The sequence below is a fragment of the Malaclemys terrapin genome, chromosome 11 (genome assembly GCF_027887155.1).
Source record: "Malaclemys terrapin pileata isolate rMalTer1 chromosome 11, rMalTer1.hap1, whole genome shotgun sequence".
Taxonomy (NCBI): domain Eukaryota; kingdom Metazoa; phylum Chordata; order Testudines; family Emydidae; genus Malaclemys; species Malaclemys terrapin.
In genome coordinates, this window is record NC_071515.1 from 40,918,260 (window position 1) to 40,932,665 (window position 14,406).

The following is a 14,406-nucleotide window of genomic DNA, read 5'->3' on the forward strand; positions in this document are numbered from 1 at the left end:
TGGCAAACTTTGCCAAAAAGTCCAGAGATAAGGAGTTAACGGAAAACTGGTAGTTTATGAAAGCTGAGAGTTACAGGAGTTGGTTATGGGATTTCAGGTAAATAGCATCACAAGAATGTGTGGAATATTAGATAAGTAACCTAAGCACACTGACAGGAGAAGCTATGCCTCAATAGGCTAAGCCAATTGCTTACGTGTTAAAACTATTACATAACCACATAATAAATATGTTACTGTTTATCAATGGTTTCAACAGGAATTCCCTCGATAGAAAATGACCATGGATCTCAGTGTTTGGAGCCAAATGTAAAGTCCATTTCTTCAAATTAGCATTCCTTCAACAAATCTTTTCTTACATACTATCAGTCATCTTTCAACACAAACATATTAAAACTTGCTAAACAAATCACTACTATTTATGTTTATTCCTATAGGCAGGAAGGGATGAGGATTTAATATTGTTTAATTAAGATGTGCTCAGATCATACGATGATGAGGGCCATATAACAGCGTATGCATGAAGAAGGTCATGAACAGCAGAGGGCAGGAGGATGAAATAGAATTTTGTAAAGATTTTCTAGTAATTAACTCAAACATTTCATGTTTGAAATCATTTGGTTTTATTTTTAACTTACCTTATGAACAACCGAACTATTTAAGAAGTCGCTAACAATCTCAATACTCCAGGCTATGGTAGTCCAATCTGCTTCATCTCAAGCCTCACTAAGCATCTGAACAAAACTGTACAGAAGACCCGAACACTTGCAGTGATAGTGCATCTCAGAATCTACATTCTTGTTTATTTAAGCAGTAAGTGCCCCAAAACCTAAGTACAACCATCTTTAAATCTACAACACAAAAATAGAAAATATTCAAAATGCACAGAAAAAACACACAAAAAAAGTCATCTTAAATGTGATTAAAACGTCACATGAGATTTTGCAATTAAGTAGCAATTATGGATGTGCTTCACAACACAATGTATAGAAATTTGCAAGTTTCCTGTACAGAAAGGTAGAATCCTCATGCTTGAGCAAGTCGTTCTAGGACCCTTCGGTAATCTGAAACAAGTTGCTGGAAGCTCTCTTCTAACTGTTCATGCTGCATATTTAGGTCTATTTGGTTCAACTGGTTCGTCAACTCCTCTGGTCTCAGACATCTTCTCATCTTGGCAAGTTCTCTTTGCTTTTTCTAAACAATTAAATAAACAGGTTTAAACTTAATGTCATCACCTTTATTGGCAGATATTTGTATTTTTAGAATGAAGTGAACAGCAGTAGAGTCTCAAAGACTTATCCAAAAGGTGTTTATTGATTATATATTCCTTTTATTAGTATGTATTTCTTCCCAAAATGTCCCTACTTTTAAACAAGAGCAATGAGAGGCTGGGTAAATTCTCCTCATAAAACACTTTTTCCCTTGAAAGTCTAAACAACGAGGTCAATAATAAACTAAAAGAAAGTAGTATCCAGATTTCTGTATTTTTTCCTGAAGCTATGAGACTGGTAGTACCACTACTTATTTGTTTTTTATGCCACACAGGTGGCTTTGTTTGTGTGTGGTGTTGGTTTGGTTTTGAAAAAAAATGTTATATTGACCTTAATTTTGGTAACCATCTGAACTGATACTACTTTATATATTACTCCTCTACCAGTATTAACCATGCCTATGTACTGTTATGCTTATCTTCTGCCAAACTGATATATTTCCCACATAATCTATTTAACAGCTACTAAAAACTAACTTTAACCACCCTTCCTCCACTACTTAGAAAATGATCCAAGAATAAGCAAGGAAAGCCTAATAATTATGATTTTTTTTGCATCAGATCTATGTGGATGATCAATATTTGGGAACAGCAGTAAAACAGACCCACCCACACAAACACTAACAGAGGAGAATGATTAGTGGAAACACATAATGGGTTACTTGTTGCAAATAGAACAGACAAGAATGCATCTCAAAAATGTTTCCTCACTAATTAGTAAGCTCCTCCACATACTCCAACCCCATTACCCATCAATAAATTATACCTAACTACTACCAAACCCCCTCCCCAAAACCTATTAGGAATTTAAAATATTGATTAAAGATAATATGGGACTAAGTACTTCCTCAACGCTGATGTCCTCAGTCCACTTCCAGTTAGGAAAGTCAGGGAAATAAAGGAATTGCTATAGAGGAGGAGAGGAGGTGTCATATAATCCAGTACCCTCTGGCCAAAGTAGTGTGCTTCAGAGCAAGTGATAAACCCCCACAAAATGGACCTAATTTTGCAATTATAGCATGAATGCAAACAAAAGGGAATTTCTGCCCCCAGCTGGTGCTCAGTTTGTGCCTATACTGTACCCAAGGATTGAAATGCCTTTTGGTTTTTAAATTGCAGATGATATTCCTATGAATGTCTGTCTGTTCCTTTTATGTCTCAGTGCTACCAAGAGGCAGTCTATTTCCACAGGTTAATTATATGTTGAGGAAAAAAAGTATTACATTTTAATTTAGAGTGGCCTCTTGTTCTTGTATTATAGGGAAAGGTTAAAAAGGAGCACTCAGCTGGCTCACTCTAGACAACTTGCTGTTTTACATACATCTCCTTTCTTGTACTTTTGCCAACGTAATAGAAAAAATATTAAAGAGAAGGAATTCTTTTGGCTGACCTCGAGTAAATAGCCTGAAATGATGGGATGAAAATGATCAATGGAAACTATAGGCTGAATAGCAGGAAAAAATAGAGGTCTGGAACAGTTTCCCAAAGAAAGCCCACATCACTTGCGTTGTTTAAAAACTAGACTGGACAAAGCACTCATTAATAGACCAAGAACAGTCCAGCATCAGCAGGGAGGATGGACAAAGTGACCCTCCCATTTTCCAAGCTCTGACTTCTAATTCAACTTTTTAGTCTCTCCTTCTATGGAGGCCCTAAACTAGATTTTCACTGCCTCTCTCTGGACCTTTTCCTTTAGTGTCTGGGTAATCAAGACCAAAACTGAACATTGCCTAATTCCTTAGTTTTGTTTGCTTCTTTCCAAGTTTTTCAAAGTCCTTCCTAGTTTTGACTCATGTAATCTACAAATGTTACCACTTCACTATTCCCCACCACTTTTTCCACCATTGTCTCCACCCGCTTAAAAATTAAATAGTGACCACCACTAGTCCTATTGATGATCTCTGTTCCTATTAACCTCTTCTCCATCAAGACTCGGCTATTTATTTTCCTATATCAATGAGTTTTTAATCTGTAATAGGGCTTTACCTCTTTCATAGTGGTTATCAAATTTTCTTACTGTCCCTTGGGGATGGTCTTTATCAGAAAACTTTTTAAAGTAAAGATTACAGTACCGTTTTTGCTATCACCATGTGAAATTACCAATTCTGTAGCAAATGCACTTACTCTATATGAAAAAGAGCAGTAAGAAAAAGCTTAGTTTCCTGAACTTTCTACCTAAATGATCTTCTCCCAGCCTATCCCAATAGAAACAAATTGCAAGTATGTCAGAGCTGTCACATTTGGCTGTGCAAGTAGGTCTGAAGTGGCACAGATGGGACATCATCTTCACATGCTGCACTCTGTTCTTCCTGGTAATACATTTTACAGACTAAAAGCTCTTACTTGGAAGCAGGAGTTAAACTGGGGGACTACGTTCCATTCAGTGTTGAAAAAAGGGTCATCACTTTTTTGGTCAGCTGAGCTCAAACATAATACTAGTTTCCACTGATATAAAGTGGCAGCATGTTGTGTCAAAGACACCCTTTCTGAGTGGGTTTTGAGTGTTGCTGTAGTAAGTTTTGGATATATCATCCATAGCGAGGGAGACCATGTTCAATATATGGCATGTTAATATTCTAGTATTTGTGCCACCTGGCATTTGTTTTTCCAGTGGAACAGCACCGTTATTTGTTTTTTTGTTCTTCATATTACCTCCCTACCACTACCAGTACTTTCACCTTTGGGATGGGAATAATTTAGTTTGTTAATGGAACAGTTTGTTAATGGAACAGTTTGTTAATGGAACAGTTTGCTAGTACCACACGCTCCTTGCACTGGCTTCTCCTCCTAAAATACTCTTTAGGACACTTTTCAGGTTTACTATATCCCATTCCTGTTTTTAAGATGTAATTACTCAGATGCACTGACCAATAAAGAGATAAATAATCAATATATGTCAGAGTGAGAGAGCGCCTGCAACAATTTGACTCCATTATACTTCCATGATTACTTTCCCACTGCACTATCACTAGAGAATTCTGATTTTCACTGATTCCCCCTTATACATTTTTTCCTGCAGCTTTTTCTGTATCTGTTGTCCATTAATCTAAGATTTTTGCACACTGCTTTCATCCTCCTATTTTGTGGGGCTAGAAAGGATTGAACCCAGTACTCCTTGCCTTTCTACAGTACTAATGGTCCACCACTTGGGTCATAGCAGTGTTCATACATATTTTTCATAAAGGAACTAGCTACTGCAGTACACAGTTAGAATATTAATGAGTGCATAGATCATGATTTCACAGATCTTAATGTCCAATATGAAAATACCAAGAAAAAACAAGCACTTATTGCTGTTCTTGTCTTTTCCTCAGCTCTACATGGAAGTATATAAATTAGCGATTTTCTTCTAATCAAACATGTATAGTTAAAAATCTAAATGCTATCAGAAGTGAAAGTATTGAAATGTCAGTTATTTAAATGTTCATGTCTGCAGTTCAAGTTTGGTCAATCTTCATGAGCCAATATTTTTACGTTCGTCGACAACAGCTCTGTAAGGACTAAGACGTCAGAGATAGCTGTTCCAGATAAAAGTTTCATGTGAGAAAAATATATTTTGTTGAAAGCAAGTCATTCAGAATTGCAATTCTTTTAAGAGATGTGTTCAGTGTTTTTATCTCCCCATTTGTGTGCCTATGCACTTCTCATTTCTGCTTCAGACAGGACCACTGCTTTGTCTCTCCACCTCACAGTACCACCATTGGTACTTCTACAACAATAGTATCTAGCTGAAAAGAAGGTATTCATGCATCACCAGCACTACAATCATCGTCCTACATGCCTAGTACATTAGCAACGAATCACCCTTTGTGATGCCTATGTAATTATACCGTGTCTGGTAAAACAGAGAAGAAAAATTCTTAAGAAATTTCAGTCTCAAAGTAAAAGCCCTTCTACACACCACATATTGCTTTTACACTCATTTCCCAGAAAGCAGAGAAAGATAACAATATTTTGGATCTTAGAGCCTTTCAAGTAGACCTGGGCTCCCATCCCATGAGAATTTTCAAGATGTCAAAAACTTTTCCCATACCAAATCAAGATGAAAAATCAGAATCTTGAAAAGTTCTGTGAAGCAAAAAAAAAATCAGGAAAAAAAATGTAGAGTAGAACAACTGAAACATTTCATTTTCATAATTCTGAAATGTTTGTTTTGATTTCGATCTTTACATTTTACTATAAGGTAACAAATTTCTAAACAAAAAGTCATTTTGAACAGAAAAATTGAACTTGCATTTCAAAACCATCAAAATGAGGTTTCAACATTTGTGAAATTTCAAAAAAAAAAAAAAAAATCTGAAATGGAAAATTAATTTAAACCATCTCTTTCCTGCAAAGAGTTTAGGTTTTGACAAATTGGCATTTTCTGATAAAAAAAGTTTAGCTGAAAAATTCCAGACCCAGCTGCACTTTCAAGTAATTTTTATTTTAGTTTTTAAAGAAGGGAAGGAGGGAAAACAGTTGCCCATTTCCTTTCACCAGTTCAGTCACCAGTAAAATTGTTGACGTTTTTTCAGTCTCACTCTTCGCACTATTCTTTGCAGCCTCCAAGAAGCTGCTGTCAAAAAAAAAAAAAAAAAAAAAAAAAAAAAAAAAAAAAAAAAAAAAAAAATTCAATCTCCCCTCACACCTACAGATCCAATTTCTTTGAAAGTTATTTAATTGGAACGGTATCACCTATGAATTTAAGCCTAATATTACTCATTCTTAAAACATAATTTTTCAGAAAGGCAGGAAAGTACCTTTAAAGTGTAGTTGTACTTGGAAATAGTGACTTTGTTGAAGTGGCATCATGAGGGTCCACATTAGTTGAAGTTATTTTAAGATCAAATTTATTCACATTTTTTATTTCTTTATAAACTACCAAACTGAGATATTACTGTCAAGTTCAAGTCTTTCTTTTCTCATTGTCACCTGTAAAATTCTTCATGCCAAATTCTGCCTTTACTTATACCTGTGCAACCGGTTACACCTGTGCAATTCCACTATATTCATTGACATTACACAGGTGTAAGTGAAGGGACAATTTGGACTACAACTGAATGTGTATAATGTGACATTTTTGTTCCTTACTTGCAAGCTTGTAGTTTCCTACCAGTATATACCTAATCCAGCTCATAGCTGTTGTCACAAAAGCAACTCTCTAGAAGATTCGAGACATCAATTTCCAATCTATAAAGGCAAGAGGTACCTCAACACACTCCCAGTAGATACTTCAAAACCTTAGGCAAAACATATCCACATCTAACAATAAGTGCCCAGCAACAGCAATCAATAATAACTTCAAGGAGAGAATAAAATAATTGCTGGACTGGGTAGATGATCAATTTATAGTGAAAGGAATTGTTCCATTCTCCTACTATCATCAATCCACCAGTCCTGGCCCAACTGGAAATTAAACAGTAAGGAAAAGAATACAGGAACAAGAAAAGGGTCATCTTGCAGGACCCAGTAACAAAAAGCAGTATCCAACAAGGCTACAATATCAGTTTTGTAATGCTTAGTAAAAACAGCAGAAACAACCAGGTCACAGCCATGAAAAGCTTGTAAGATGCTGTTTCTGACGCTATCATCGGTATAGTTGGTTGTGCTCTCGAAGTGGAAGTTTTTCTGCCGATTGTGAGACCCAAACAATAGCAGAACAAACTCATCTTGCTATATTGGTCTTGATGCTTTGAGGCTTTTCATGATCTCCATAAAAAAATGAAAAGGCAATTCTATCTGCAGAAAGATTTTTGTTCTGTCCAGATAAGAAGGCTAAAAAGTACTAACATCCAGAAGGTGATGGTGAAGCTCCAAAGGGCAACATGGATAGTTGGAACATAAGCCTTTGTGAACTCAACACCCTTAGGGGTGGGGGGGAGAATGGGACAACAACCACCCTGCAAGACCTTGACAAAAGCTTTTTTAAAAATAATATTTTCAAGGTTAATGCCAAAGGGGGCACACCAGGCTGCAAGTGCAGAATACAGTGGTAAATCTTAGTTTTAGAGTCTCATCCAGATTTCAGGATAATTCTCCCAGATCCCTTGAGTAGGCAAGAGTCCAGAAAGTTCAGCTTCTTGGGGTGGGATAGTCTAATCTAAAGTGCTCAGTACTAGCCTGGAATCTGCATGGACTTCAATGGGAGCAGAGTTAAGCAAATACAGAGTGTTTTGGAAAATACCACCCTTCGTCTCCAGGTTTGGGTGCCTGATTAAGCCCAAGACAGGAGATCTCTGGTTACTGGGCAGCTTTAAGAGATCTTGCCTTGACATATGAAAGCCAAAATCTACAGTTCAGTAGAAAAGCCCAGTTCAGGCCACTTTTCATGGCAACTTTGGCTAATGATGGATGGCATGAAGGCACAGAACTTCCCACTTGAAGGAAAAGGTGTCCATCTTCCAAGCAGACTTCTGTCAGTGCTGGGAGTAGAAACAAGAACTTCATTGTTGTAGAAAAAGTTCCATCTTGGGGACCCCACTGGTGGGGAGGATGACCCAGGGGGGATAGGTGTGTAAAATATGTTGGTTTAACTTAATTACTACTCTTTGGCACGGGCACTTATTGAGACATCCCTGCACATAACTGTCTGCTTCTTATGACGGCCTTTCAATACAAGACATAATCCTGATCACCTCTGTACAAAGAGGAACTCCAAAGTGCCCCCACATCTGGCAACACTGCCTAGGGTAATTCTGTAAGAATTTATAGATTCTAGGGAAAGAGTAAATTTCTTCAACACATACCAGATGAACCCAAATTCTAGTCAACTGATTCTCCAATGACCATTTTCCTGGCAACACTTTGGCCAGCACATCAGGGAACCTAAGTGGGTACACCAGCTTCTGAAGTTTGCTGCTTTGGAGATCCTGATGTCAGTTCCAAGAGTGTGTTCCCCTGGAACAAGTTGTTTGGGGAAGTAAATCATTGAGGAACAAACTATTTCTGTTGAAATAGGAGACAACAGTAGAAGTTATTTTCTTATTGGTCTCCTAACAAGAGCATTGATTGATGGATCCTGTTACCATCAGGCATGGGTGGAAGGAGAACTGAAGAGATGAAGGGAACAATGCCCAGTAGAGAATAGGCCTACTAATGAGCCTGAAATAGAGAGTAAGCATCCACAATGAAGCTGTATATGCAATGTACAGGGACTGTGCTGATACACTCCACGTCTATACATGCTGGGATGTTGGCTCCAAAAAACTTTTATAAAGCTGCCACCATAACAGCAGCTGCGGGCTGTACCTCCCTGCAGTTGGTGGCTTGGGTACAATATGAGGACAATTCCACTGATGTCTGTGAAGAAACACAATTCCAGCTCACTATTGCATGCTGTGTGTTGGTTCTGCAGGGCAAATAAGAGTTAAAACAAACAAAAAATTATTCTTTTGACCAAAGTAAGCAGATCTTACTTTGAATACTCACATGGAGCACCTCAGCTGAGAACGTACTGTTTTTACATAGTCACTTTTCACAGCAGAATCATATTTTACGTCACAAATCCTTCAATGGCACAAAACAAATCCTCTGCTTATTTTGCTGATAGTCTACTTCCACGCTCTTTTAATATCCTAAATAGAACACTTTAAAAGTTATAATTGAGTCATCAGCCCTCTCTCTATGATCTCTCTTGGAGAAAGTTTTCTTCCCCCTTTTGATGCCCTACATGACTTCATAAGTAATCCACAGCCTCAACGTCAAACAATTATATTCTCCTGTTCATTTTCATACCAAACCTTTTGCTTTTTAAAAGAATTGTTAAGAAAAAAAGGAATGTCTTTAATTATAGCAATTATATTCATCACAACGTTCTCAACTTCAGCAGTCCCTTCAACTCGTGGACCAGTAAGAACAGATGTGGTATCTTAGTTCAGTATTTTCAAAATGATCTCTTTGTTAACATGGACAATTCTAAAGGAGTGAAAGTGTTACAGAATTTTTTGGTTTTGATTTTCTGCACTCACTTCATTAATCTAGGAGACAGCTGTACGATGGAATAGGTCTATCATGAGACTGAGTTGTGGGTAGTTTGCAATATTCTGCATTTATATAGCCTGTTCAACTGAAGATCTCATAAAGCTTTATAAATATAAGACCTTACCACCAGTAAAAGAAAGGTATTAAGAGTGTAAGTTGTATACATCTCTGTGGTGTAAAGATGAGAAAATGTTTGACAATATGAAAAGCTGTTTAACAACAGGTTATAATTTGGAAAGTGAGGTAGGTACAGGTGAGTTAGTTTAACTGCAATTGTTTTGAGAAGTGGTTTTTGGAAACAGCATGGCTGGAATCTATTTATTCAACTACAGAAGTAATGCACTTGTTATTTCAAACTATACTTATGACTAAGATATACAGCAAAACCTCAACTCTTAATTAGTGAAAAAAGGGGTATGCAAGGGTGGTCATGTTTCAAGAATGTGAAATGTGAAAACTAACTTAAAACTTACGTTAATTCAGTACAGAAAAAGTATATGAACCCCAGCACACGGATTTACAGAAACAAAGCAAAAAACATGTTTCTTTAGTTCTGGAGTAAGTGTTAAAAGGTACTTAAGACATATACACCTTATATGGGCCAATCAATCTTTTTTTGACATCCAACCTATAGCCTCTGGACTGTTCTGGATCACCCATGTCTGTTGCACGTAATCGGAGAATTTCATAAACCCGTCTTGTGTGTTGCTAATCAAAGGGAAAAAAAAGGAGAACAGTATGAATAATAATGTTATAATTTCCAAGCTTATTGCTGAAAGATTTAAGAAATGAAAAGATGTGAAAATGCTACATGTTCAATTATTTTGCTTAAGATGTTACATGTATCATGAGAGATTCAAAGGGCAGTGACAGAGACTTGATTTTCCGCCCCCCATCACTTCCTTACTTCTTTGGTACTTCCTAACTAACAAGTTTGGCAGCTCACTCAGTCTTCTACCAATGTTTCTTCTAAAATAATTACCGCCATGCAACCAATGCCTTTAATGCACCCCAGAATCCTTTGTACCAACTGCAGTAGCATTTCAGAAGCAGCATTGCTCAGTTGCAAAGGATTCTACCACTCAGAGTCACAAAGGCATGAACTGCACAGGAGTTCATCTAATTAATTGGCAGAAACCCTGCAGCCAGAGTTGAAAGACAGTTTGGGACTGGTCTGTTGGTGGGCAATTCATAATACTGTGGTTCCATTGCTAATTTGGAGCTGCTCCACTTGCTGCTTTCCTTAAAGCCACCTCCTCACAGTTCTGTATCTAAGCATGGAACAGCAATTTTTAAATTAAACTATTTAAGAGATGGGGAGAGAGGATCGGACAAAAACCCCAAACCAGTAAAGTGGGGCAAGTCAAGGTAGCGAGGCAATTGTATTTAGCGAAATTCACAAATTTGAAAATAAAAAAATAAAATAAAATAAAAAGAAGATTCCTGTTGCCATTACACCATTACATTTCTGTTGCATCTATTCTATAGCTTTTGGGAACATTGTTCTAGAGGAAAATGTTTTTGTCAGTCCCAGAAATAATGGGCAATGAAGCCTTATTTAGAGGAATAGAGCAAATTTCTGGTTATGTTAACGGATTTTATTAACCTTTATTAACTCGATTTATTAACTTAAGAAATTAGTTAAGAAATTTCTTTACTCAAAATGAATAGTTTAATAAAATTGCCTACTACCTCCTAAAGCCTCACAAACCTACAACAAAATATGTGCAATCAAGTTACATATTTTCAGAATTTAAAAATAATTTATTCTGCCTTTATTGTATGTTCTTTAAATAGAGATGGAGCCTTTGATACGCTTATTATTTCTACATGTTTAGCTAAGTTTTCATTTAAATATTAAATATTTATCCATTCAAATGTAATGTCCCATAGACATGCAAAAGGTCTGCACTCTGCTCTCCCCTCTCCCCTTACACCAGTATGTAGTTTTAATATGTAAAATATGGATACACTTTTCTTTTTTACTTAGATCTCAGTATTTTCAAAGACTTCATAAAAATCAGAGGTTCAAATAAATCAGAGTATCCAGAAAAAGTTAAGGGAAGAAATGGAGTTCCTGCAGAGCTCCTAAGCAACTCTGCAGCTCCTCTCCTGCAGTTTAAACACTCCATAAGGAGTTTACCACCATCAGTCTTCAGCAACTTAGAATCTGCCTTTTAGTAGTTTTTTCTACATTTTAGTATTTTATTATATATCCAATTAAAACATATTTTATTTGTATAAACACAGTTCCTCCTAGTCAAGCCTTATGTCAAAATACTAATGGTACCGTACCAAAGCATTGTAGGAAAGACTTTTTTTTTTCTAAAACCATAGTAAGCTAGGAAATGTTTCATTTCCAAATGCACTCCAGAAATATGCTGCATGTAAACCAGGAGGTGTGTGTTAGAAACTTGAAGAGCAGAGTAGATGTGTTTGTGAAAACTTTTGAATACTAAGCACTAGATTTGATTAGATTAGGACTGAGTATACTTGTACAGATTTTAAAATACCTTATTTATTTTCAGTTTCTGTTGAGCCTCTGTCACCATTTCTTGACTGAATCCTTGCATTAGCTTCTCAGGGGAAAAGCAAGGCAGATCTTGGCAGAGCTTCACAAGTACAAAGTCTCTGAGTTTTACATAGTTTTCAGATGGATCTTCAGCTGGAAAGAATATAGAACTATACAGTAACTATGAACTTTCTGTAATCTGTTCTTTTTTCAAGCATCTAATTATCTGATACTTTGGGAAACTTACTAAAAGTAAGGACAGACAACATCCTTAAAACACAGAAACAAAAGTATACATAACTGTACTTCATTATTCACCCATATTTTGGGTACTACCATAATATAAACATACCTAAATAAGAAAAGTTTAAAAAAGATCACAGTGGGCCACAGATTCTCAAAATTTTGTTTTAAAAATGTATCTAAAAGACCTAGTATACAATGTCCTTACACATTCAGCTATTGTCCAACATAAATTCTCAGTTTCTTTTTCTGAGGTTAAGACTAATTTCATATCTGACTCTCCTTCTATCCTACAGAACCTATATTGTATGAGTTCAATGGTGATTTTTCTTACAAAATCTGTTGTAATATGTAAGGCACTAAAAGGTGAGTTGGACCAAATATTGATCTCAGTTCTTCCTTGCTTTAAACTCAGTGGCATCTGCCTCCCACTGCCTGGAGTCTGACCATTTTTTGTTATTTAAAGGTGGTTATTAGAATACAAGTCATAAGAATTGGATAACACTGAGTGAAAATAACCTCCAAAATATACCAATTATAAATGTCAGCTATAGAAAAATAATAAAAGCTGCATGGAGATGAGAACTGTGAAATGGCCAAGACAGCCAACAGCTGGTGTAAGGAACGCAGTGTCTATACAGACACTGTGTCGCCCTAACCACTTGTGGAGGTGGAGTTATTATGTTGGTATAATAGGGCACTTACATCGGTGGGACAGAGCTGTAGTGTGTACACTGATATAATTAGGTTGACGTATGATGCCTTATGTTGACATAACTGTGTAGTGTAGACCAGGCCTCAAGTTGTCAAAAAAATTTAAAAAGCTAGCTACCTAATAACAACAAATATAATCATAACAGCATTGGGTTTGTTTTCATTATACCTCAGGCTATGATAGGGTATTCAGGCAACTATAGTGATATAGACAGGAACACACCTACTCCATTTCAATGAAGGATAGAAAACGGAAAAACCTCCGGTGAGATTCTAATTTAAAAATGACTCACTATTAGTGATATTTTATTTGGAATCTGATAGTCTATCATGATACATGCTTCTCTGTAAGCAAAAAGGAGTTAACTCTATTCAAATCATAACTCTGGAGAGCTAACGGGAGTAGGAAGTGGGAAGGAAACTTAAAAAGACATGAATCAGCTACAATGCAAACCAGCATGAAGTCATTTGTGCAGACTTATTCCCACCTATGAACTACTCAGCAGGAAACATTTACAAAACCACTGCAAGCAGTTTTTACTCCCTTACTAAACCTTCATAGACAGGTCTCTGACAAAAAGTTTATCTGAAAGAAACACTAGGCTCCCCAGAGCCTGGGAGCTGCTTTGGATCTCTAACCTGTGGAATTCAGGGCTACAGGCAGCCAGATTCACATAATAATTGGATTTTTAAAAGGGTTGATAAATGTCTGACCATTAACACTCGTGATTTAAGGATAATCAAGTGTCATGCTTCAGGGTATAAACTGACCACATAAACAGGGTCAAGACAGAATTTTTCCATCACACATACAGTACTGCACAATTGGCTAGTTATTTTCTTGGAACAGGAGGGGAAAAGGCTTCTGATCATTACCAGCGAAAGTGTATCAACTTGGTGGACTAATGGTCTACATTTGTATGGTGAGCCTTATGAGCCTATCCTCCAAGGAAGGCAAGAGGATATGCAGCAGAATTAATTTTGATGAAAAGGAAAAACTGGAGACTGATTTTTAAAAGGACAGTAAAGGTGAAACTGGTGAATAAGGCCTGGTCCCCACTAAGTCCCCACTTCGGACTAAGGTACGCAAATTCAGCTACGTTAATAACGTAGCTGAATTCGAAGTACCTTAGTCCGAACTTACCGCGGTCCAGACGCGGCAGGAAGTCTCCCCCAGTCGATGCCGCGTACTCCTCTCGGCGAGCTGGAGTACCGGCGCCGACTGTGAGCACTTCCGGGATCGATCCCAGAACATCGATTGCATGCCGCCGGACCCTCCGGTAAGTGAAGACAAGGCCTTAGAGTAAGACAAAAAGAGGTGGGAAATTCCTCCGTAATGAGCACCGTTGGAAGTACCTTTCACTTACGTGCGCCATGACTGCAACTTAGAATCTGGCTTCTGTGACTGAAACTAAATGTAGGAATGGACTATTCACAAAAAATGCCAAGTCCAAGTAAAATATATATGCAAGCTGAAGACAAGTTAACTGCTTCCAACTCACTCCAACCAAGCAACAATTTTATAAATCCACATTATCTTGTACTTCTCATTGAGTTTGAAGCCCCTTCCTTACCCACCTTATATTAGATTCCATCTAATTTTCATAATTTCCTACCCATCTTATGCCTGTCCAGCCCAACTTTTCCCTAGCAGCGGCAATGAGAAATGAATGAAAAGATGAATTTCTCTCTCTATACCCTTTAAACT

At 37.1% G+C, this 14,406-nt stretch overlaps 1 protein-coding gene across 1 annotated transcript in view; it reads right to left on the minus strand.

The window, feature by feature from the left end:
- Positions 1 to 768: 768 nt before the first annotated feature.
- HAT1 (histone acetyltransferase 1) overlaps positions 769 to 14,406 on the minus strand; it is a 53,750-nt gene continuing 40,112 nt past the window's right edge. Inside the window, exons 9-11 of the mRNA XM_054043753.1 lie at positions 11,743 to 11,894; positions 9,821 to 9,937; positions 769 to 1,191 (exon numbers count right to left, since the gene is read on the minus strand). Coding sequence (XP_053899728.1) covers positions 1,024 to 1,191; positions 9,821 to 9,937; positions 11,743 to 11,894 — 437 coding nt within the window. The 3' untranslated portion in view covers positions 769 to 1,023. The remainder of the gene's footprint in view (positions 1,192 to 9,820; positions 9,938 to 11,742; positions 11,895 to 14,406) is intronic.